We start from the raw sequence: 23,564 nt of genomic DNA, 5'->3' as shown, positions 1-23,564 counted from the left end.
GCCCTACTGAAACATTGATAACAGGGAGTAGTCCTGCTGAAACATTGATAACAGGGAGTAGTCCTGCTGAAACATTGATAACAGGGAGTAGTCCTACTGAAACATTGAATAGAGGGAGTAGTCCTGCTGAAACATTGATAACAGGGAGTAGTCCTACTGAAACATTGAATAGAGTGAGTAGTCCTACTGAAACATTGATAACAGGGAGTAGTCCTACAGAAACATTGATAACAGGGAGTAGTCCTGCTGAAACATTGATAACAGGGAGTAGTCCTACTGAAACATTGAATAGAGGGAGTAGTCCTACTGAAACATTGATAACAGGGAGTAGTCCTGCTGAAACATTGATAACAGGGAGTAGTCCTACTGAAACATTGAATAGAGGGAGTAGTCCTGCTAAAACATTGATAACAGGGAGTAGTCCTTCTGAAACATTGATAACAGGGAGTAGTCCTTCTGAAACATTGATAACAGGGAGTAGTCCTGCTGAAACATTGATAATAGGGAGTAGTCCTACTGAAACATTGATAACAGGGAGTAGTCCTGCTGAAACATTGATAAGAGGGAGTAGTCCTGTTGAAACATTGAATAGAGGGAGTAGTCCTACAGAAACACTGATAACAGGGAGTAGTTCTACTGAAACATTGATTAGAGGGAGTAGTCCTACTGATACATTGATAACAGGGAGTAGTCCTACTGATACATTGAAAGAGGGAGTAGTCCTTCTGAAACATTGATAACAGGGAGTAGTCCTGCTGAAACATTGATAACAGGGAGTAGTCCTACTGAAACATTGATAACAGGGAGTAGTCCTGCTGAAACATTGATAAGAGGGAGTAGTCCTGTTGAAACATTGAATAGAGGGAGTAGTCCTACAGAAACATTGATAACAGGGAGTAGTTCTACTGAAACATTGATTAGAGGGAGTAGTCCTACTGATACATTGATAACAGGGAGTAGTCCTGCTGAAACATTGAACAGAGGGAGTAGTCCTACTGAAACATTGATAACAGGGAGTAGTCCTACTGAAACATTGAATAGAGGGAGTAGTCCTACTGAAACATTGAATAGAGGGAGTAGTCCTACTGAAACATTGAATAGAGGGAGTAGTCCTACTGAAACTATGATAACAGGGAGTAGTCCTACTGAAACATTGATAACAGGGAGTAGTCCTTCTGAAACATATAATAGAGGGAGTAGTCCTTCTGAAACATTGAATAGAGGGAGTAGTCCTACTGAAACATTGATAACAGGGAGTAGTCCTACTGAAACATTGAATAGAGGGAGTAGTCCTACTGAAACATTGATAACAGGGAGTAGTCCTACTGAAACATTGATAACAGGGAGTAGTCCTACTGAAACATTGATAACAGGGAGTAGTCCTTCTGAAACATTGATAACAGGGAGTAGTCCTGCTGAAACATTAAATAGAGGGAGTAGTCCTACTGAAACATTGAATAGAGGGAGTAGTCCTACTGAAACATTGATAACAGGGAGTAGTCCTGCTGAAACATTGATAACAGGGAGTAGTCCTACTGAAACATTGAATAGAGGGAGTTGTCCTGCTGAAACATTGATAACAGGGAGTAGTCCTACTGAAACATTGATAACAGGGAGTAGTCCTGCTGAAACATTGATAACAGGGAGTAGTCCTACTGAAACATTGGGATCAGGGAGTAGTCCTACTGAAACATTGATAACATGGAGTAGTCCTGCTGAAACATTGATAACAGGGAGTAGTCCTACTGAAACATTGAATAGAGGGAGTAGTCCTACTGAAACATTGAATAGAGGGAGTAGTCCTTCTGAAACATTGATAACAGGGAGTAGTCCATCTGAAACATTGATAACAGGGAGTAGTTCTACTGAAACATTGATAACAGGGAGTAGTCCTGCTGAAACATTGATAACAGGGAGTAGTCCTACTGAAACATTGAATAGAGGGAGTTGTCCTGCTGAAACATTGATAACAGGGAGTAGTCCTTCTGAAACATTGATAACAGGGAGTAGTCCTTCTGAAACATTGATAACAGGGAGTAGTCCTGCTGAAACATTGATAACAGGGAGTAGTCCTACTGAAACATTGATAACAGGGAGTAGTCCTGCTGAAACATTGATAAGAGGGAGTAGTCCTGTTGAAACATTGAATAGAGGGAGTAGTCCTACAGAAACATTGATAACAGGGAGTAGTTCTACTGAAACATTGATTAGAGGGAGTAGTCCTACTGATACATTGATAACAGGGAGTAGTCCTACTGATACATTGAAAGAGGGAGTAGTCCTTCTGAAACATTGATAACAGGGAGTAGTCCTGCTGAAACATTGATAACAGGGAGTAGTCCTACTGAAACATTGATAACAGGGAGTAGTCCTGCTGAAACATTGATAAGAGGGAGTAGTCCTGTTGAAACATTGAATAGAGGGAGTAGTCCTACAGAAACATTGATAACAGGGAGTAGTTCTACTGAAACATTGATTAGAGGGAGTAGTCCTACTGATACATTGATAACAGGGAGTAGTCCTGCTGAAACATTGAACAGAGGGAGTAGTCCTACTGAAACATTGATAACAGGGAGTAGTCCTACTGAAACATTGAATAGAGGGAGTAGTCCTACTGAAACATTGAATAGAGGGAGTAGTCCTACTGAAACATTGAATAGAGGGAGTAGTCCTACTGAAACTATGATAACAGGGAGTAGTCCTACTGAAACATTGATAACAGGGAGTAGTCCTTCTGAAACATATAATAGAGGGAGTAGTCCTTCTGAAACATTGAATAGAGGGAGTAGTCCTACTGAAACATTGATAACAGGGAGTAGTCCTACTGAAACATTGAATAGAGGGAGTAGTCCTACTGAAACATTGATAACAGGGAGTAGTCCTACTGAAACATTGATAACAGGGAGTAGTCCTACTGAAACATTGATAACAGGGAGTAGTCCTTCTGAAACATTGATAACAGGGAGTAGTCCTGCTGAAACATTAAATAGAGGGAGTAGTCCTACTGAAACATTGAATTGAGGGAGTAGTCCTACTGAAACATTGATAACAGGGAGTAGTCCTGCTGAAACATTGATAACAGGGAGTAGTCCTACTGAAACATTGAATAGAGGGAGTTGTCCTGCTGAAACATTGATAACAGGGAGTAGTCCTACTGAAACATTGATAACAGGGAGTAGTCCTGCTGAAACATTGATAACAGGGAGTAGTCCTACTGAAACATTGGGATCAGGGAGTAGTCCTACTGAAACATTGATAACATGGAGTAGTCCTGCTGAAACATTGATAACAGGGAGTAGTCCTACTGAAACATTGAATAGAGGGAGTAGTCCTACTGAAACATTGAATAGAGGGAGTAGTCCTTCTGAAACATTGATAACAGGGAGTAGTCCATCTGAAACATTGATAACAGGGAGTAGTTCTACTGAAACATTGATAACAGGGAGTAGTCCTGCTGAAACATTGATAACAGGGAGTAGTCATTCTGAAACATTGATAACAGGGAGAAGTCCTACTGAAACATTGATAACAGGGAGTAGTCCTTCTGAAACATTGATAACAGGGAGTAGTCCTGCTGAAACATTGATAACAGGGAGTAGTCCTGCTGAAACATTGATAACAGGGAGTAGTCCTGCTGATACATTGATAACAGGGAGTAGTCCTACAGAAACATTGATAACAGGGAGTAGTCCTTCTGAAACATTGATAACAGGGAGTAGTCCTGCTGAAACATTGATAACAGGGAGTAGTCCTGCTGAAACATTGTTAACAGGGAGTAGTCCTACTGAAACATTGAATAGAGGGAGTAGTCCTGCTGAAACATTGAATAGAGGGAGTAGTCTTACAGAAACATTGAATAGAGGGAGTAGTCCTACTGAAACATTGAATAGAGGGAGAAGTCCTGCTGAAACATTGAATAGATGGAGTAGGCCTACTGAAACATTGAATAGAGGGAGTAGTGCTGCTGAAACATTGAATAGAGGGAGTAGTGCTGCTGAAACATTGAATAGAGGGAGTAGTCCTACTGAAACATTGATAACAGGGAGTAGTCCTACAGAAACATTGATAACAGGGAGTAGTCCTGCTGAAACATTAATAACAGGGAGTAGTCCTGCTGAAACATTGATAACAGGGAGTAGTCCTACTGAAACATTGAATAGAGGGAGTAGTCCTACTGAAACATTGATAACAGGGAGTTGTCCTTCTGAAACATTGATAACAGGGAGTAGTCCTTCTGAAACATTGAATAGAGGGAGTAGTCCTGCTAAAACATTGATAACAGGGAGTAGTCCTTCTGAAACATTGATAACAGGGAGTAGTCCTTCTGAAACATTGATAACAGGGAGTAGTCCTACTGAAACATTGATAACAGGGAGTAGTCCTGCTGAAACATTGATAAGAGGGAGTAGTCCTGTTGAAACATTGAATAGAGGGAGTAGTCCTACAGAAACATTGATAACAGGGAGTAGTTCTACTGAAACATTGATTAGAGGGAGTAGTCCTACTGATACATTGATAACAGGGAGTAGTCCTGCTGAAACATTGAACAGAGGGAGTAGTCCTACTGAAACATTGATAACAGGGAGTAGTCCTACTGAAACATTGAATAGAGGGAGTAGTCCTACTGAAACATTGAATAGAGGGAGTAGTCCTACTGAAACTATGATAACAGGGAGTAGTCCTACTGAAACATTGATAACAGGGAGTAGTCCTTCTGAAACATATAATAGAGGGAGTATTCCTTCTGAAACATTGAATAGAGGGAGTAGTCCTACTGAAACATTGATAACAGGGAGTAGTCCTACTGAAACATTGAATAGAGGGAGTAGTCCTACTGAAACATTGATAACAGGGAGTAGTCCTGCTGAAACATTGATAACAGGGAGTAGTCCTACTGAAACATTGGGATCAGGGAGTAGTCCTACTGAAACATTGGGATCAGGGAGTAGTCCTGCTGAAACATTGATAAGAGGGAGTAGTCCTTCTGAAACATTGATAACGGGGAGTAGTCCTACTGAAACATTGATAACAGGGAGTAGTCCTTCTGAGACATTGATAACAGGGAGTAGTCCTGCTGAAACATTGATAACAGGGAGTAGTCATTCTGAAACATTGATAACAGGGAGTAGTCCTACTGAAACATTGATAACAGGGAGTAGTCCTTCTGAAACATTGATAACAGGGAGTAGTCCTGCTGAAACATTGATAACAGGGAGTAGTCCTGCTGAAACATTGATAACAGGGAGTAGTCCTGCTGATACATTGATAACAGGGAGTAGTCCTACAGAAACATTGATAACAGGGAGTAGTCCTTCTGAAACATTGATAACAGGGAGTAGTCCTGCTGAAACATTGATAACAGGGAGTAGTCCTGCTGAAACATTGTTAACAGGGAGTAGTCCTACTGAAACATTGAATAGAGGGAGTAGACCTGCTGAAACATTGAATAGAGGGAGTAGTCCTACAGAAACATTGAATAGAGGGAGTAGTCCTACTGAAACATTGAATAGAGGGAGTAGTCCTGCTGAAACATTGAATAGATGGAGTAGGCCTACTGAAACATTGAATAGAGGGAGTAGTGCTGCTGAAACATTGAATAGAGGGAGTAGTCCTACTGAAACATTGATAACAGGGAGTAGTCCTGCTGAAACATTGATAACAGGGAGTAGTCCTTCTGAAACATTGATAACAGGGAGTAGTCCTGCTGAAACATTAAATAGAGGGAGTAGTCCTACTGAAACATTGAATAGAGGGAGTAGTCCTACTGAAACATTGATAACAGGGAGTAGTCCTGCTGAAACATTGATAACAGGGAGTAGTCCTACTGAAACATTGAATAGAGGGAGTTGTCCTGCTGAAACATTGATAACAGGGAGTAGTCCTACTGAAACATTGATAACAGGGAGTAGTCCTGCTGAAACATTGATAACAGGGAGTAGTCCTACTGAAACATTGGGATCAGGGAGTAGTCCTACTGAAACATTGATAACATGGAGTAGTCCTGCTGAAACATTGATAACAGGGAGTAGTCCTTCTGAAACATTGAATAGAGGGAGTAGTCCTACTGAAACATTGAATAGAGGGAGTAGTCCTTCTGAAACATTGATAACAGGGAGTAGTCCATCTGAAACATTGATAACAGGGAGTAGTTCTACTGAAACATTGATAACAGGGAGTAGTCCTACTGAAACATTGAATAGAGGGAGTAGTCCTGCTGAAACATTGGGATCAGGGAGTAGTCCTGCTGAAACATTGATAAGAGGGAGTAGTCCTTCTGAAACATTGATAACGGGGAGTAGTCCAACTGAAACATTGATAACAGGGAGTAGTCCTACTGAGACATTGATAACAGGGAGTAGTCCTGCTGAAACATTGATAACAGGGAGTAGTCATTCTGAAACATTGATAACAGGGAGAAGTCCTACTGAAACATTGATAACAGGGAGTAGTCCTTCTGAAACATTGATAACAGGGAGTAGTCCTGCTGAAACATTGATAACAGGGAGTAGTCCTGCTGAAACATTGATAACAGGGAGTAGTCCTGCTGATACATTGATAACAGGGAGTAGTCCTACAGAAACATTGATAACAGGGAGTAGTCCTTCTGAAACATTGATAACAGGGAGTAGTCCTGCTGAAACATTGATAACAGGGAGTAGTCCTGCTGAAACATTGTTAACAGGGAGTAGTCCTACTGAAACATTGAATAGAGGGAGTAGTCCTGCTGAAACATTGAATAGAGGGAGTAGTCCTACAGAAACATTGAATAGAGGGAGTAGTCCTACTGAAACATTGAATAGAGGGAGAAGTCCTGCTGAAACATTGAATAGATGGAGTAGGCCTACTGAAACATTGAATAGAGGGAGTAGTGCTGCTGAAACATTGAATAGAGGGAGTAGTGCTGCTGAAACATTGAATAGAGGGAGTAGTCCTACTGAAACATTGATAACAGGGAGTAGTCCTACAGAAACATTGATAACAGGGAGTAGTCCTGCTGAAACATTGATAACAGGGAGTAGTCCTGCTGAAACATTGATAACAGGGAGTAGTCCTACTGAAACATTGAATAGAGGGAGTAGTCCTACTGAAACATTGATAACAGGGAGTTGTCCTTCTGAAACATTGATAACAGGGAGTAGTCCTTCTGAAACATTGAATAGAGGGAGTAGTCCTGCTAAAACATTGATAACAGGGAGTAGTCCTTCTGAAACATTGATAACAGGGAGTAGTCCTTCTGAAACATTGATAACAGGGAGTAGTCCTACTGAAACATTGATAACAGGGAGTAGTCCTGCTGAAACATTGATAAGAGGGAGTAGTCCTGTTGAAACATTGAATAGAGGGAGTAGTCCTACAGAAACATTGATAACAGGGAGTAGTTCTACTGAAACATTGATTAGAGGGAGTAGTCCTACTGATACATTGATAACAGGGAGTAGTCCTGCTGAAACATTGAACAGAGGGAGTAGTCCTACTGAAACATTGATAACAGGGAGTAGTCCTACTGAAACATTGAATAGAGGGAGTAGTCCTACTGAAACATTGAATAGAGGGAGTAGTCCTACTGAAACTATGATAACAGGGAGTAGTCCTACTGAAACATTGATAACAGGGAGTAGTCCTTCTGAAACATATAATAGAGGGAGTAGTCCTTCTGAAACATTGAATAGAGGGAGTAGTCCTACTGAAACATTGATAACAGGGAGTAGTCCTACTGAAACATTGAATAGAGGGAGTAGTCCTACTGAAACATTGATAACAGGGAGTAGTCCTGCTGAAACATTGATAACAGGGAGTAGTCCTACTGAAACATTGGGATCAGGGAGTAGTCCTACTGAAACATTGGGATCAGGGAGTAGTCCTGCTGAAACATTGATAAGAGGGAGTAGTCCTTCTGAAACATTGATAACGGGGAGTAGTCCTACTGAAACATTGATAACAGGGAGTAGTCCTTCTGAGACATTGATAACAGGGAGTAGTCCTGCTGAAACATTGATAACAGGGAGTAGTCATTCTGAAACATTGATAACAGGGAGTAGTCCTACTGAAACATTGATAACAGGGAGTAGTCCTTCTGAAACATTGATAACAGGGAGTAGTCCTGCTGAAACATTGATAACAGGGAGTAGTCCTGCTGAAACATTGATAACAGGGAGTAGTCCTGCTGATACATTGATAACAGGGAGTAGTCCTACAGAAACATTGATAACAGGGAGTAGTCCTTCTGAAACATTGATAACAGGGAGTAGTCCTGCTGAAACATTGATAACAGGGAGTAGTCCTGCTGAAACATTGTTAACAGGGAGTAGTCCTACTGAAACATTGAATAGAGGGAGTAGTCCTGCTGAAACATTGAATAGAGGGAGTAGTCCTACAGAAACATTGAATAGAGGGAGTAGTCCTACTGAAACATTGAATAGAGGGAGTAGTCCTGCTGAAACATTGAATAGATGGAGTAGGCCTACTGAAACATTGAATAGAGGGAGTAGTGCTGCTGAAACATTGAATAGAGGGAGTAGTCCTACTGAAACATTGATAACAGGGAGTAGTCCTGCTGAAACATTGATAACAGGGAGTAGTCCTACTGAAACATTGAATAGAGGGAGTAGTCCTGCTGAAACATTGATAACAGGGAGTAGTCCTGCTGAAACATTGATAACAGGGAGTAGTCCTACTGATACATTGAATAGAGGGAGTAGTCCTGCTGAAACATTGATAACAGGGAGTAGTCCTACTGAAACATTGATAACAGGGAGTAGTCCTACTGAAACATTGAATAGAGGGAGTAGTCCTGCTGAAACATTGAATAGAGGGAGTAGTCCTACAGAAACATTGAATAGAGGGAGTAGTCCTACTGAAACATTGAATAGAGGGAGTAGTCCTGCTGAAACATTGAATAGATGGAGTAGGCCTACTGAAACATTGAATAGAGGGAGTAGTGCTGCTGAAACATTGAATAGAGGGAGTAGTCCTACTGAAACATTGATAACAGGGAGTAGTCCTGCTGAAACATTGATAACAGGGAGTAGTCCTACTGAAACATTGAATAGAGGGAGTAGTCCTGCTGAAACATTGATAACAGGGAGTAGTCCTGCTGAAACATTGATAACAGGGAGTAGTCCTACTGATACATTGAATAGAGGGAGTAGTCCTGCTGAAACATTGATAACAGGGAGTAGTCCTACTGAAACATTGATAACAGGGAGTAGTCCAACTGGAACATTGGGATCATTAATAGCTGTATGTTAGTGACTTTTGTGTTGTTTATGGTGAAAATGCCGTTTAAACATCAATGGAAAAATCCTTATTTATTTAAAGCCAAATTTGAGCGATTATTTTGTTGTTGTTGATAAATCTCGATTAAGTAATGCCATTAACTTCATTAATTATTTGAATCGTTTGACAGCGCTAGTATTTATGTTTGTGGCGGTAGTCTAGTGCGTTCACTATACCCATTTTCAGTGGAACCAACTTAAGTAGCACACCAATGGTTGTGTCCGTTTGAATCTTTTTTATGAATACATTTTATACTTAGACATTGCCTCGACCCTTTAAAGTAAGCTTTTCAATACTGGGAAAACAATGAATGAATTAATATAGACATGAAGAAAGTAAAAGACTTGTATAATGCGCTAACGTACAGATATAATGTGGAGTTTCTGAGCCGGTTATTTGTCTCCATCTAGTGTTCGAACAGTTGTACTGCAACCTGACAAACTTAATTAAGAAAAATCAACCAACAATAACTGACTTTACATTAGTTTAAATAATGGTGTCGATGAAACAATCGGACACAAACTGGGGGCTGTCATCTGACATGATTGCCCTGGGAAGCCCCCCCATTAGCCGTCATGATTTCATTGGAAAGGCTCCCCATTATCCGTCATGGTTGTCTGTGCCCAATAATGTTTGTACCGTGTTTTGTGCTGCTACAATGTCCTGCTGCCATGTTGTGTTGCTACCATGCTATGTTGTCATGTGATGCTGCCATGCTGTGTTGTCATGTGATGCTGCCATGCTATGTTGTTGTCTTAGGTCTCTTTTTATTAGTGTTGTGGTCTTTCTCTTGTTGTGATGTATGTTTTGTCCTATATATTTGTAATGTGTAATGTGTAATTGTTCAATAATTAAATGTGTTGTATTTAAAAATATATATATATCCGATCATATAAAATGCGTTGTGTTTATATTACTTTTACAAAAAATATGTGATAAACAAACAAATCTAAACTAACAAATGTCAAATCATATTTTTCGCCGAGATAGCCAGTCAATTTGAGTAACGTTATTGTGTATTCTACGTAATGACGCAGTTTTACGTTATTACGCAATGACATCACAACGTCATTTAGCAACTTTTAGCAACAAATCGTCTTGCCTCTAGCAACTCCCCCTGGAAATTAGTTGGCAACACCGTGGGCCCTACTTACAGTGGTAACCTACACACTTCAATGCAAAATATCAACTGTCTGTTCACCTGTTCAATTCTACTGTATGTTATAAACTGCGCTCCCTGTTGGATGCATATAGGCTAGGCTAGAGCAAAAAACTATACATTGTAATAGCCTATCTAATAGACTCAATTAAATGAGAGATGCCCATGGTAATTTGTTGTATGGCTACTTCGAGATTATGAACTCATCATGGACAGAAAAGGTGAGGAATTTATTCTGCAATGGTCATGATATGTATAATAATGTATTATGTTGATAAATTAAATATTGTCTACTCGAGAAATTTAACATTGCTTTATTCAGACGTAGCCTACAAACAAGAAAAAGTCTGTTCTACCGTTAAACTTCGGATCGCATAGAGGAAAATACTTGAGTTTATATACTTACTACTGTGAAGTAGGTCCAATGAAACGAAATGGGACGTGCCTATCCTAACTTGTTTTAGACTACTTCGCGAGTTTGAAATCATGAATCAGAAAAAGTGAGGAATTTATTCTTCAATTATCATGGAAATTAAATAAACAGTAGGAAATAGATGACAATATCTAATTATTTGAGATGTTTTACATTTGTATTTATTTAACTAGGCACGTCAGTTAAGAACAAATCCGGACGTCGCTGAGCCAATTATGCGTCGCCCTATGTGCTCCATATCACGGCCGGTTGTGATACAGCCTGGATTCAAACCAGGGTGTCTGTAGTGACGGCTCTAGCGCTGAGATGCAGTGCCTTAGACCGCTGCGCCACTTGGGAAGCTCAACAAAATAGACTGTCAGAAGTGGGATTCGAACCCACGCCTCCAGGGGAGACTGCGACCTGAACGCAGCGCCTTAGACCGCTCGGCCATCCTGACACACTGAGTGCAGTGATACAATAATTCTAGTTTCACCCTTCTCTCTAACGCAAACGATTGCGTCTTCTGTTTAGTTATCTGTTTTATTGTTCGGAATAATAGTGTCATCATATATTCCTGCTACTGTTGCCTTCTGGGAATGCAATACTTCAACCAATAGAAAGTGTCCGTACACATGGTTTAAAGTTTGCAGTGGGAGGAAAGCACATTCTCACGTCAAGTTCAGTTTTGATCAATTCCAACTTTTGCGTGAAAATCATGTAGGCCAACGATTTATAAACGAGGCAAGATGAGGCCACTGGAGACTACGAAGATACAGACCCGTACACTTTTGGTAGTTAGTGAAACACTTTCCCATGACGAATTACTGCCACCTGGTGGTCAAACCGGTGTACTTAACGTGTAAGAATCCGTTCAGACTTGTAAACAGATAAGAGACTCCAACAATTTACATTATTACAGCTTCTCAATCGCATACAATCATTTTTTTTGTAACAACGTTGTCAGTTTTCGAAACGGTGTTCACAAGACACAAAACTATGTGACAGTTTGCAAAACAGTACATTAAAAAAAAAAACAATTTATGTAGCTTCCTTCTCAAAACAAATACATCAATCCAAACCAAATGATACCGTCAGAATTGCAAGTGCATTCTTTAAAACATGACTGTTTGCAAAAAGATTAACACAAACATTTGTTGAGTCAAAGCTGACAAAACAGAAAGTTAGTCTGTCTTTTAAGTAGATTTGATTTGAGATCAATAGATTGTCTTTGCAGTAACTAAATCATGATGATCAAATTTGGAAATACAACTATCAAAAAGGTGCAGGAATTATGGGTAATTACTGTCCTTTTTTAATGCAAATTTCACCCCCAAAAAATGTCATACATATCAAAATAAATATTATTCCTGATCAAAAGGAAAAAATAAAATATCCACATTGTGTACCGGATTTATTCATCAATATCATTATAATCCAGATGCCGGTGCGCTCATAGGTTCGTCAACTTTCCACCGACGCAGAAACGCAATCCACAAAATAAATAAGAAACGGTGAATAAAATGGAGGAACACAACTGATACGAACCGAGTCTCAAATCACACCGAAAACAAAGCGTTAATGTTGGAGATGATGTCTTTAGGAGTAACCCAAAGTTACTTACATAATAACTAAACTTTCTTCCCTGCAATGTTGTCAAGAACCATAGCAGTTAGACAGTTCCCATGTTTACACATTTCCTTATATTCTACTACTGATAACGCCATTTAACATTTTGTGCAGTCGCCGGAAACAGTGAACACATTTGTAACATGTTCTCTTCTTATGAAAACAACGTGTTGATATTCTGTGAGCAAAACACTTTTACACTCAACTTTCTATTCATTGATGACAATTGTATTTAAAGTTGAGCAAAAATGGGTCTAAAATAGGTAACAAAGGCAAGAACATTATCTGACATTCTGAAAATCTATTTAATCATTTGACCATTGTTAGTTTGCTATAGGTACGTTTAACCAGTTAATTTGACTATGGTTGGTTTGCTATAGGTTTAACCAGTTAATTTGACCATGGTTGGTTTGCTATAGGTTTAACCAGTTAATTTGACCATGGTTGGTTTGCTATAGGTTTAACCAGTTAATTTGACCATGGTTGGTTTGCTATAGGTTTAACCAGTTCATTTGACCATGGTTGGTTTGCTATAGGTTTAACCAGCTCATTTGACCATGGTTGGTTTGCTATAGGTTTAACCAGTTCATTTGACCATGGTTGGTTTGCTATAGGTTTAACCAGTTTATTTGACCATGGTTAGTTTGCTATAGGTACGTTTAACCAGTTCATTTGACCATGGTTGGTTTGCTATAGGTTTAACCAGTTCATTTGACCATGGTTGGTTTGCTATAGGTTTATCCAGTTCATTTGACCATGGTTGGTTTGCTATAGGTACGTTTAACCAGTTCATTTGACCATGGTTGGTTTGCTATAGGTTTAACCAGTTCATTTGACCATGGTTGGTTTGCTATAGGTTTAACCAGTTCATTTGACCATGGTTGGTTTGCTATAGGTACGTTTAACCAGTTCATTTGACCATGGTTGGTTTGCTATAGGTTTAACCAGTTCATTTGACCATGGTTGGTTTGCTATAGGTACGTTTAACCAGTTCATTTGACCATGGTTGGTTTGCTATAGGTTTAACCAGTTCATTTGACCATGGTTAGTTTGCTATAGGTACGTTTAACCAGTTCATTTGACCATGGTTGGTTTGCTATAGGTTTAACCAGTTCATTTGACCATGGTTGGTTTGCTATAGGTTTAACCAGTTCATTTGACCATGGTTGGTTTGCTATAGGTACGTTTAAGCAGTTCATTTGACCATGGTTGGTTTGCTATAGGTTTAACCAGTTCATTTGACCATGGTTGGTTTGCTATAGGTTTAACCAGTTCATTTGACCATGGTTGGTTTGCTATAGGTTTACCCAGTTCAGTTGACCATGGTTGGTTTGCTATAGGTTTAACCAGTTCATTTGAACATGGTTGGTTTGCTATAGGTTTAACCAGTTCATTTGACCATGGTTGGTTTGCTATAGGTTTAACCAGTTCATTCGACCATGGTTGGTTTGCTATAGGTTTAACCAGTTTATTTGACCATGGTTAGTTTGCTATAGGTACGTTTAACCAGTTCATTTGACCATGGTTGGTTTGCTATAGGTTTAACCAGTTCATTTGACCATGGTTGGTTTGCTATAGGTTTAACCAGTTCATTTGACCATGGTTGGTTTGCTATAGGTACGTTTAACCAGTTCATTTGACCATGGTTGGTTTGCTATAGGTTTAACCAGTTCATTTGACCATGGTTGGTTTGCTATAGGTTTAACCAGTTCATTTGACCATGGTTAGTTTGCTATAGGTACGTTTAACCAGTTCATTTGACCATGGTTGGTTTGCTATAGGTTTAACCAGTTCATTTGACCATGGTTGGTTTGCTATAGGTTTAACCAGTTTATTTGACCATGGTTAGTTTGCTATAGGTACGTTTAACCAGTTCATTTGACCATGGTTGGTTTGCTATAGGTTTAACCAGTTCATTTGACCAAGGTTGGTTTGCTATAGGTTTAACCAGTTCATTTGACCATGGTTGGTTTGCTATAGGTACGTTTAACCAGTTCATTTGACCATGGTTGGTTTGCTATAGGTTTAACCAGTTCCTTTGACCATGGTTGGTTTGCTATAGGTTTAACCAGTTCATTTGACCATGGTTGGTTTGCTATAGGTTTAACCAGTTCATTTGACCATGGTTAGTTTGCTATAGGTACGTTTAACCAGTTCATTTGACCATGGTTCGTTTGCTATAGGTTTAACCAGTTCATTTGACCATGGTTGGTTTGCTATAGGTTTAACCAGTTCATTTGACCATGGTTGGTTTGCTATAGGTTTAACCAGTTCATTTGACCATGGTTGGTTTGCTATAGGTTTAACCAGTTCATTTGACCATGGTTGGTTTGCTATAGGTTTAACCAGTTCATTTGACCATGGTTGGTTTGCTATAGGTTTAACCAGTTCATTTGACCATGGTTGGTTTGCTATAGGTTTAACCAGTTCATTTGACCATGGTTGGTTTGCTATAGGTTTAACCAGTTCATTTGACCATGATTGGTTTGCTATAGGTTTAACCAGTTCATTTTGACCATGGTTGGTTTGCTATAGGTTTAACCAGTTCATTTGACCATGGTTGGTTTGCTATAGGTTTAACCAGTTCATTTGACCATGGTTGGTTTGCTATAGGTTTAACCAGTTCATTTGACCATGGTTGGTTTGCTATAGGTTTAACCAGCTCATTTGACCATGGTTGGTTTGCTATAGGTTTAACCAGTTCATTTGACCATGGTTGGTTTGCTATAGGTTTAACCAGTTTATTTGACCATGGTTAGTTTGCTATAGGTACGTTTAACCAGTTCATTTGACCATGGTTGGTTTGCTATAGGTTTAACCAGCTCATTTGACCAAAAGATTTTTTTTCCAAAAGATGCTTGTACCCGATCAAGAATCTATAATGAACCATCCTCGTCTTTTCATCATTTCATATACAGGTCTGTCTAAATAAAGACACATTAACAGGATATATATGTATATATATATATTATTGAGAAACACACTCACACAAAAAAGACAAAATACCAAAATCCGATAAGAAATGTAATTTTTTTAATAATAATAACAATAGTAATAATAGTTATATTAATCGGCAGTCCTATTTACGAACACAGTTAAAAAAAAAGAAAAGCAAAATACAAAATAAAAGAGGGGAAAGTCAAAGGAAGTCACAAGATTCAGCTCTAGACCAGCGATTGTACTTCACAATGTTTACGTCCCAAAAAACACTACCCTATACCCTATACCCACTACTTTAGACCAGAGCCCTACGGGGAACTGGGCAAAAGTATTACACTATATAGGGGATAGGGTACGGTTTGGGATGCATCAGGGGTAGTAATAGTAGTAGTAGTAGTATAGGTCCTAGGAGTTATTAAAAGATCATTGATTTGCCGTGTGTGCGAACGCTAACAACTCTATCAACAACAACAACTACTATTAGTTGTGTTTTTAAGTCCAGCATTCCTGAACGTCCTGCTAACTCTCATTGCTAACTCGGAGCCGGGAGTTTTATCTGCACGATTGTGTCAACTAACAAGGAACAACTCGGGGGTCCTTGTTATATATATATATATATACAGTATATAAGCTATAACTGGAGCCAGAGTGTTTTCTTGTTATAGAAGCTCTAGACCACCGGGTCCTGTTTAATCCCGGATATATGTGTTGTGTTGATCAAAGAGTCTCTCAGTTCCATGTAATTCTGTCCCACGGTTGAGTAGAAGTCCAGTTTGAATACATCCATAAACAAGTCTGTGTTCTTTTTTTTTTGTTGAGATATACAGTATTCTGTGTTTTGTGCCACGAGTATTAGATAGCCATAGAACAAGACAGTGTGGGAGAGAAAGCACAGTACTTTAGCAGTAGCAGGCCTAGTGAGGAATTAGGATATAGATCCCTGGGTGGGAATAGACAGGAAGTTGCTCTGGATAAGAGCAACTGTTAAATGACCAAAATGTCAAATGTAAACAGACAACAAAAGACCTGTTTTTTTTGTTTTTTTCAGATTTCAAACTTTCAAACTTTTTTTGTTGTTGTTATAGCTTTGCTCATTTGTAGATAAATATCGTTCTGTTTGACATGACAACAACAAAAAGATCTGGCAACTAATCCAGAAGAGGTAAACAAAGCAGGATCAATGAGTTCAACAGCTAACTTTAAATAAACAACCAGAAATAAATATAGATTTTCTGGTTTATTAATAAGAAAGCTAAACTTTAAAATGTGTTTTTTAGTTTTTGGTTCAGTTAGACTATGCCCATTTCAACCTTGTCTTTTTAAAATAAATAATGTTATTTCAGAATATTTAGGCAAGTTAGCCGGTTAACTCATCGAACCCACTTTGTGGTACGCTACACGTATCTGGTAACCAGGGGAGGTTTGTTCTACTTCAAAAGAAACAGTCTTTAGTTTCTATTAGTTTCTTTAGTTTCTATTTCTACCCAGCAGAGACCCAGTGGTTGTTTTGTTTTGGTTCTGGAGGACTGATGAGGCGGGGCTTCCATAGTGCAAAACCAAAAGAAGAACAGGGGTCTGAGTGTTCGAAAAACGTTTTCGTCTTTGCTTTGCGTGCTGCCTTGATTGTGACTTGTCGTACAACCACAAGAGGAAACAGAAGCTAAGGATAACTCCTCTAAGAGCTAGTCAGAAGCTAATGCTAACTCCTTTAAGAGCTAGTCAGAAGCTAATGCTAACTCCTTTAAGAGCTAGTCAGAAGCTAATGCTAACTCCTCTAAGAGCTAGTCAGAAGCTAATGCTAACTCCTCTAAGAGCTAGTTAGAAGCTAAGGCTAACTCCTCTAAGAGCTAGTCAGAAGCTAATGCTAACTCCTCTAAGAGCTAGTCAGAAGCTAATGCTAACTCCTTTAAGAGCTAGTCAGAAGCTAATGCTAACTCCTTTAAGAGCTAGTCAGAAGCTAATGCTAACTCCTCTAAGAGCTAGTCAGAAGCTAATGCTAACTCCTCTAAGAGCTAGTTAGAAGCTAAGGCTAACTCCTCTAAGAGCTAGTCAGAAGCTAATGCTAACTCCTCTAAGAGCTAGTCAGAAGCTAATGCTAACTCCTCTAAGAGCTAGTCAGAAGCTAATGCTAACTCCTCTAAGAGCTAGTCAGAAGCTAATGCTAACTCCTCTAAGAGCTAGTCAGAAGCTAATGCTAACTCCTCTAAGAGCTAGTCAGAAGCTAATGCTAACTCCTCTAAGAGCTAGTCAGAAGCTAATGCTAACTCCTCTAAGAGCTAGTCAGAAGCTAATGCTAACTCCTCTAAGAGCTAGTCAGAAGCTAATGCTAACTCCTCTAAGAGCTAGTCAGAAGCTAATGCTAACTCCTCTAAGAGCTAGTCAGAAGCTAATGCTCGTTGGAACGGAAACATTTAAATTAGAAAGTCGTAAGTCTGACATTACTTTGTTCAATTGCTTTTGAATTAGGAAACAATTCTTTAACCAATGATATTTTAGCTAGCTAGATGAACTAGCTAACATTTATAATGATAAAGTTGACTAGCTTTCTTAATGTTGATAATATTGTCAAACTAGCAGCATTATCCACATTGATACAGTGAGTTAGACGATGTCAAAATGTTTATTTGTTTTTTAAAATCTTTTCATTGAAAAGTCGAGAAAGGTCAGTGACGAAACATCACAACTCGTAAACTCGGGGTATCAAAATTACCTCAGACTTTTTCCACTTGGAAGTCCGACTTGGCAGGGTCGTTCAACTATTTAGTGCCCAGTCGGGAACCTTGTATTTCCCAGTTCTGAGGAGCATTTTGAAGGTAGCATGACACAGTAGTAGGGTCGACATTGGCAGCAGTCCAGATACTACAAAGCATATTTATTGAGTTATCCAGCTTACTTGCCTAAATGTTCTGAAATAACTTCTTACTTTAAAGATAAGCTTGAAATGGGAATTATGGTCTAATTTAATCAAGAACCCCACCAAGAACCCCACCTCTTCAAGGAATACCTAGGATAAAGCAATCCTTCTGCCCCCCCCCCCCCCCCCCCCCCCCCTTAAAAGATCTAGATGCACTATTGTAAAGTGGCTGTTCCACTGGATGTCATAAGGTGAATGCACCAATTTGTAAGTCGCTCTGGATAAGAGCGTCTGCTAAATGACTTAAATGTAAATGTAAATGTAAGAACCAAAAAACAAAATCTAAGTTTAGCTTTCTTAATGAACCAGAAAAATTATGGTTTTCTTGTAATCAACGTCAGCTGGCTAATTCCTTGATCCTGCTAATTCATTGATCCTGCTAATTCATTGATCCTGCTAATTCCTTGATCCTGCTAATTCATTGATCCTGCTAATTCATTGATCCTGCTAATTCCTTGATCCTGCTAATTCATTGATCCTGCTAATTCATTGATCCTGCTTTGCAGTCAGTAACAGCCAGTGTTTTGTCAACATTTTCCTTTCAAACATAACTCCAAAGAAAATTCAAGTAAAACAGGAAGTCATATTATTACTATTATGATGTCATATCCTGTCCCGTGCGAGGGTCAGGGAGTGAGTAACACTGGATGTCATGTAAACAGAAATAAAAACAAAAAAAATAATTGTTTAGTTCATTTTTAGTCAACAAAATCAAGATTTGAACAAATATGTTGGTAGACGTGAATAAAAATGTTATTTTAGAAAAGACAATACGCTATAATTGTGCCTGGACAGTTGCTCCGAGTTCTATCAGCAGCCGATATAGAGCAGAAGAGTATAAGCGCGGTAAAGCTAGCAGGGTTGTACACCATAGAGATGGAAAGAGATCTCCTCTTTGTAATTATATCCAAGTTGTGTCCTCTATCTATCTCTATGTCATATATTACACAGCAGTCTGTAGCTCCTGGAGACAAGGTTTAGGATCAGAACCCTATGGGTCCAGGGTGAAAAAATAGTGCACTAAAAAGGGTACACGGTACGGTAGCATCTGAGATGCAGACAAGGATTTCGAAGTTACACACAGCCCTTGAGTGTTACAAAACAAACAAACACAGTTTCTAAGTCAGAGAAGCAAAAATATGACCCGTCATTCCTGCGTTTGAAAAATAAACGTTTTTTTTTGTCGTTTTTTTTTGGCAACAAGATCATAGTCCAGTGTGTTTGCGTGTACGGCCTCTCTCTCCCATCTGATAGCAGTTCAGTTGAGGCATTGTGAGCCTGTGAGTCTGTCGCCGAGTAGAAGACAGTAGGATTGTCAGGAGAAGGTGAGCGACGGGGGTTGTATTCATTAGTGCAAATCGTTTTGTAATGGAAAAAAAACGTTTCGTAAATGAAAATGAGTGTTTCTTTATTGGACAAAGTTCCGGTTAATCCCTCCCCTGTTTGGTTCCTGGGGAATACACGCGTGGAGCGGTGAGAGGAGATAGAGTTTACATCGACAAGGGTCCTTCATCCCTCCTCGAAAACCTCCTATTTAAAGCTTGTGTGAACGAACTCAGCAGTCACATTTGTGTCCCGTCTGTCATGTCCCGTCTGTCATATCCCGTCTGTCATATCCCATCTGTCATATCCCGTCTGTCTTATCCCGTCTGTCTTATCCCGTCTGTCTTATCCCGTCTGTCTTAGCCCGTCTGTCTTATCCCGTCTGTCTTAGCCTGTCTGTCTTATCCCGTCTGTCTTATCCCGTCTGTCTTTTCCCGTCTGTCATATCCCGTCTGTCATGTCCCGTCTGTCTTGTCCCGTCTGTCTTGTCCCGTCTGTCTTATCCCGTCTGTCATATCCCGTCTGTCTTGTCCCGTCTGTCTTGTCCCGTCTGTCTTGTCCCGTCTGTCTTATCCCGTCTGTTATATCCCGTCTGTTATATCCTGTCTGTCTTATCCCGTCTGTCATATCCCGTCTGTTTTAGCCCGTCTGCCTTATCCCGTCTGTCTTGTCCCGTCTGTCTTATCCCGTCTGTTATATCCCGTCTGTCATATCCCGTCTGTCTTATCCCGTCTGTCTTATCCCGTCTGTCTTAGCCCGTCTGTCTTATCCCGTCTGTCTTATCCCATCTGTCTTTTCCCGTCTGTCATATCCCGTCTGTCATGTCCCGTCTGTCTTGTCCCGTCTGTCTTGTCCCGTCTGTCTTATCCCGTCTGTCATATCCCGTCTGTCTTGTCCCGTCTGTCTTGTTCCGTCTGTCTTATCCCGTCTGTCTTATCCCGTCTGTTATATCCCGTCTGTCATATCCTGTCTGTCATATCCCGTCTGTCATATCCCGTCTGTCTTGTCCCGTCTGTCTTGTCCCGTCTGTCATGTCCCGTCTGTCATATCCCGTCTGTCATGTCCCGTCTGTCATGTCCCGTCTGTCATGTCCCGTCTGTCATGTCCCGTCTGTCTTATCCCGTCTGTCATGTCCCGTCTGTCTTATCCCATCTGTCATGTCCCGTCTGTCATGTCCCATCGTCATATCCCGTCTGTCCTATCCCGTGTGTCATATCCTCTTCTCCCTAGAAGGCGTTGATCTCTTCTCTTCCTCTCTTTCTGTTGTTCATCCCTTCCTTAGTCTCAGAAGACGTCGTTGTTCCCTCCGTTGGCATAGTCTTCGCGTCGCACCCAGATGACATCACAGTGGTCCCTCTCGGCCACTCGCTCCACGGAACACTGCTTCCCGGCCACGCCCTCCGCGGCCCATTGCTTTCTGAGGGGGGCAATCTTCGCCGGGGGGGCGGGGGACCGTGAGGGGGGAGGGACGGGGGAGTCAGAGTCTACCTGTAACTCACCCCTTTCACCCCCCTCGGCCTCTTGGAAAATGCCCTGGGAGGTCCTCCTCTCTTCCTCTACCTCTCCGTTCTGTCTCCTCTCGCCTTTCTTTCCCTCCGCCTCCTCCGCCTCCTCTTCTACCCCTCTGTCCTGGTCTTTGCTCCTCTCCTCTAGAGTTGCTCCCTCCATCCTCTCCTCCAGGAGGCTGGATTCGGCTGACGAAGCCCTGACTGACTTGCAGTACTCATCATCGTCGCTCAGAATGTCCGTCTCTTTCACCTCCATCCTTCCCTCTATCCCTCCCTCCATCCTTCCCTCTATCCCTCCCTCCATCCTCCTCTCCTCCCCCGTCACTCCTCCCTGGTCATCGTAGCAACCCAGGTCGAACTGTTCCTCCACCCAGCGGTCCGTGTCGCCTCCAGTCACCACCAGCGTCCGCTGCTGAGGCTTCTGGGTAGGAGGCACGAGGTTATGGGAATGTGGAGGCTGGTGGGAATGGTCATGGGTAGAGTGGGAGGGGTTAGAGTCAGAGTCTTCGTGGTTGTCATGGAGAACGAGGTCGGTGTCAATGATGAATCGGTTCCTAACCAGCTTCCTGCGACCAAGGGTCCGAGACGGGGCTGAGACTAGAGAGAGAGAGAGAGAGAGAGGGAGAGAGATTGGAGAGAAAGAAATGGACAGGATAGAAAGCGAGAGAGGGGGGGGGAGAAAGAGAGGGACAGGAAGAGGGAGGGACAGGAGAGAGAGAGAGATAAGAAAGAGAGAGGGACAGGAGAGAGAGAGAGAGAAAGAGGGAGAGAGAGAGAGGGTCGGGAGAGAGAAAGATGAAAGAGAGAAAGAGAAAGGGGAGCGAGATGAGAAGGAGAGAGAATGACAGGAGAGAGAGAGAGCGAGAGGGACAGGAGAGAGAAAGAGAGAAGAGAGAGAGAGAGAGAGAGAGAGAGAGAGAGAGAGAGAGAGAGAGAGAGAGAGAGAGAGGGTCAGGAGAGAAAAAGAAGGACAGGAGAGAGAGAGAGCGAGAGGGACAGGAGAGAGAAAGAGAGAAGGGAGCGAGAGAGAGGGGGAGCGAGAAGGACATGAGAGAGAGAAAGAGGACAGGAGACAGAGAGATGTGAGAGCGAGAGAGAGGTGCGAGAGAGAGGTAAGAGTGTTAGTACATTACAGTACATAGACAAATTAAAAGGCAGTAACACACTACACAGAGAAACAGGGGAGAGACACAACGCTACACTGAAGTTGATAGTTTACAAGGAAAGGCTGGTCTGTTTCCCTTGAGGTTACAGAGGAATCAGTTACCTGCTCTGTTCATTGCCGGTCTGTTTCCCTTGAGGTTACAGAGACGTTTTCCTCCGAAGGGGACATACTGCTGGTTGGGGGGTAGAGACTCAGTCTTCATCAGCTGACGTCGTTGTTTATCCCTCAGGATGGAGTGGACTGTCTTCAGGAAGTCCTTCTTACTCTCCACAGAACTGGGGTCAGAGACACAGACACGTTAAATTACTGTCCACAGAACTGGGGTCAGGGACACAGACACATTAAATTACTGTCCACAGAACTGGGGTCAGAGACACAGACACATTAAATTACTGTCCACAGAACTGGGGTCAGGGACACGTTAAAGACACATACACAAAATACATTAGAAATATAGACCCAAATATATTATGGGTGTACACACACACACACACACACACACACACACACACACACACACACACACACACACACACACACACACACACACACACACACACACACACACACACACAGACAGACAGACAGACAGACAGACAGACAGACAGACAGACAGACAGACAGACAGACAGACAGACAGACAGACAGACAGACAGACAGACAGACAGACAGACAGACAGACAGACAGACAGACAGACAGACAGACAGACAGACAGACAGACGTACACAATACACACATTTATGTAAACCTATACACAAGCACACAATACACACATCCATGTGACACACACACATTCAAATTCATGTAAACACACACAAGCACACACAACACACAATTATGTAAACACACACACAATCACACAAAGCACACACGTGTAATTGTGCTGCAATATGTGTTTTTCTGTATTTTATTGAATTGATACATGAATACTTTTAATTAAATTGAAAATAGCTATATGTTTAAACAGATAGGTATTTCAAATGTGTTCTCGATGTGATGTCAGCCACACAGTTGTGATGTCAGAACTCACCTGCAGCACAGGTGAAAGGTTCTCTCTGGTCTCCCCTCAGACTCTGACCTCACGTGAACTATCTCACACATCGCTGTACCCTCGGAGTCTAGCAAGGAGAGAAAGAGAGGGAGAGAGGGAGGGAAAAAGAGAGAGAGCAGAGAGCGAGAGCAGAGAGAGAGCAGAGAGAGAGCAGAGAGAGAGCAGAGAGCAGAGAGCAGAGAGAGA

The 23,564-nt window shown here is 41.1% G+C and overlaps 1 protein-coding gene and 1 non-coding gene across 3 annotated transcripts in view; both read right to left on the bottom strand.

Annotated features, from left to right (window-relative positions):
- Nucleotides 1-11,224: 11,224 nt before the first annotated feature.
- On the bottom strand, nt 11,225-11,307 carry trnal-cag (transfer RNA leucine (anticodon CAG)). The gene has a single exon. It is a non-coding gene; the product is annotated as a tRNA-Leu (tRNA).
- Nucleotides 11,308-18,599: 7,292 nt separating this feature from the next.
- tiam1a (TIAM Rac1 associated GEF 1a) overlaps nt 18,600-23,564 on the bottom strand; it is a 198,892-nt gene continuing 193,927 nt past the window's right edge. For both annotated transcript variants that reach the window (XM_055936803.1, XM_055936804.1), the window contains exons 27-29: nt 23,358-23,445; nt 22,429-22,601; nt 18,600-21,758 (exon numbers count right to left, since the gene is read on the bottom strand). In XM_055936803.1, coding sequence (XP_055792778.1) covers nt 20,938-21,758; nt 22,429-22,601; nt 23,358-23,445 — 1,082 coding nt within the window. In that variant the 3' untranslated portion in view covers nt 18,600-20,937. The remainder of the gene's footprint in view (nt 21,759-22,428; nt 22,602-23,357; nt 23,446-23,564) is intronic.

The sequence above is a fragment of the Salvelinus fontinalis genome, chromosome 10, assembly GCF_029448725.1.
Source record: "Salvelinus fontinalis isolate EN_2023a chromosome 10, ASM2944872v1, whole genome shotgun sequence".
NCBI lineage: Eukaryota > Metazoa > Chordata > Actinopteri > Salmoniformes > Salmonidae > Salvelinus > Salvelinus fontinalis.
The sequence above is the reverse complement of the archived record's forward strand: the minus strand, read 5'-3'. Positions and strand labels throughout refer to the sequence as shown.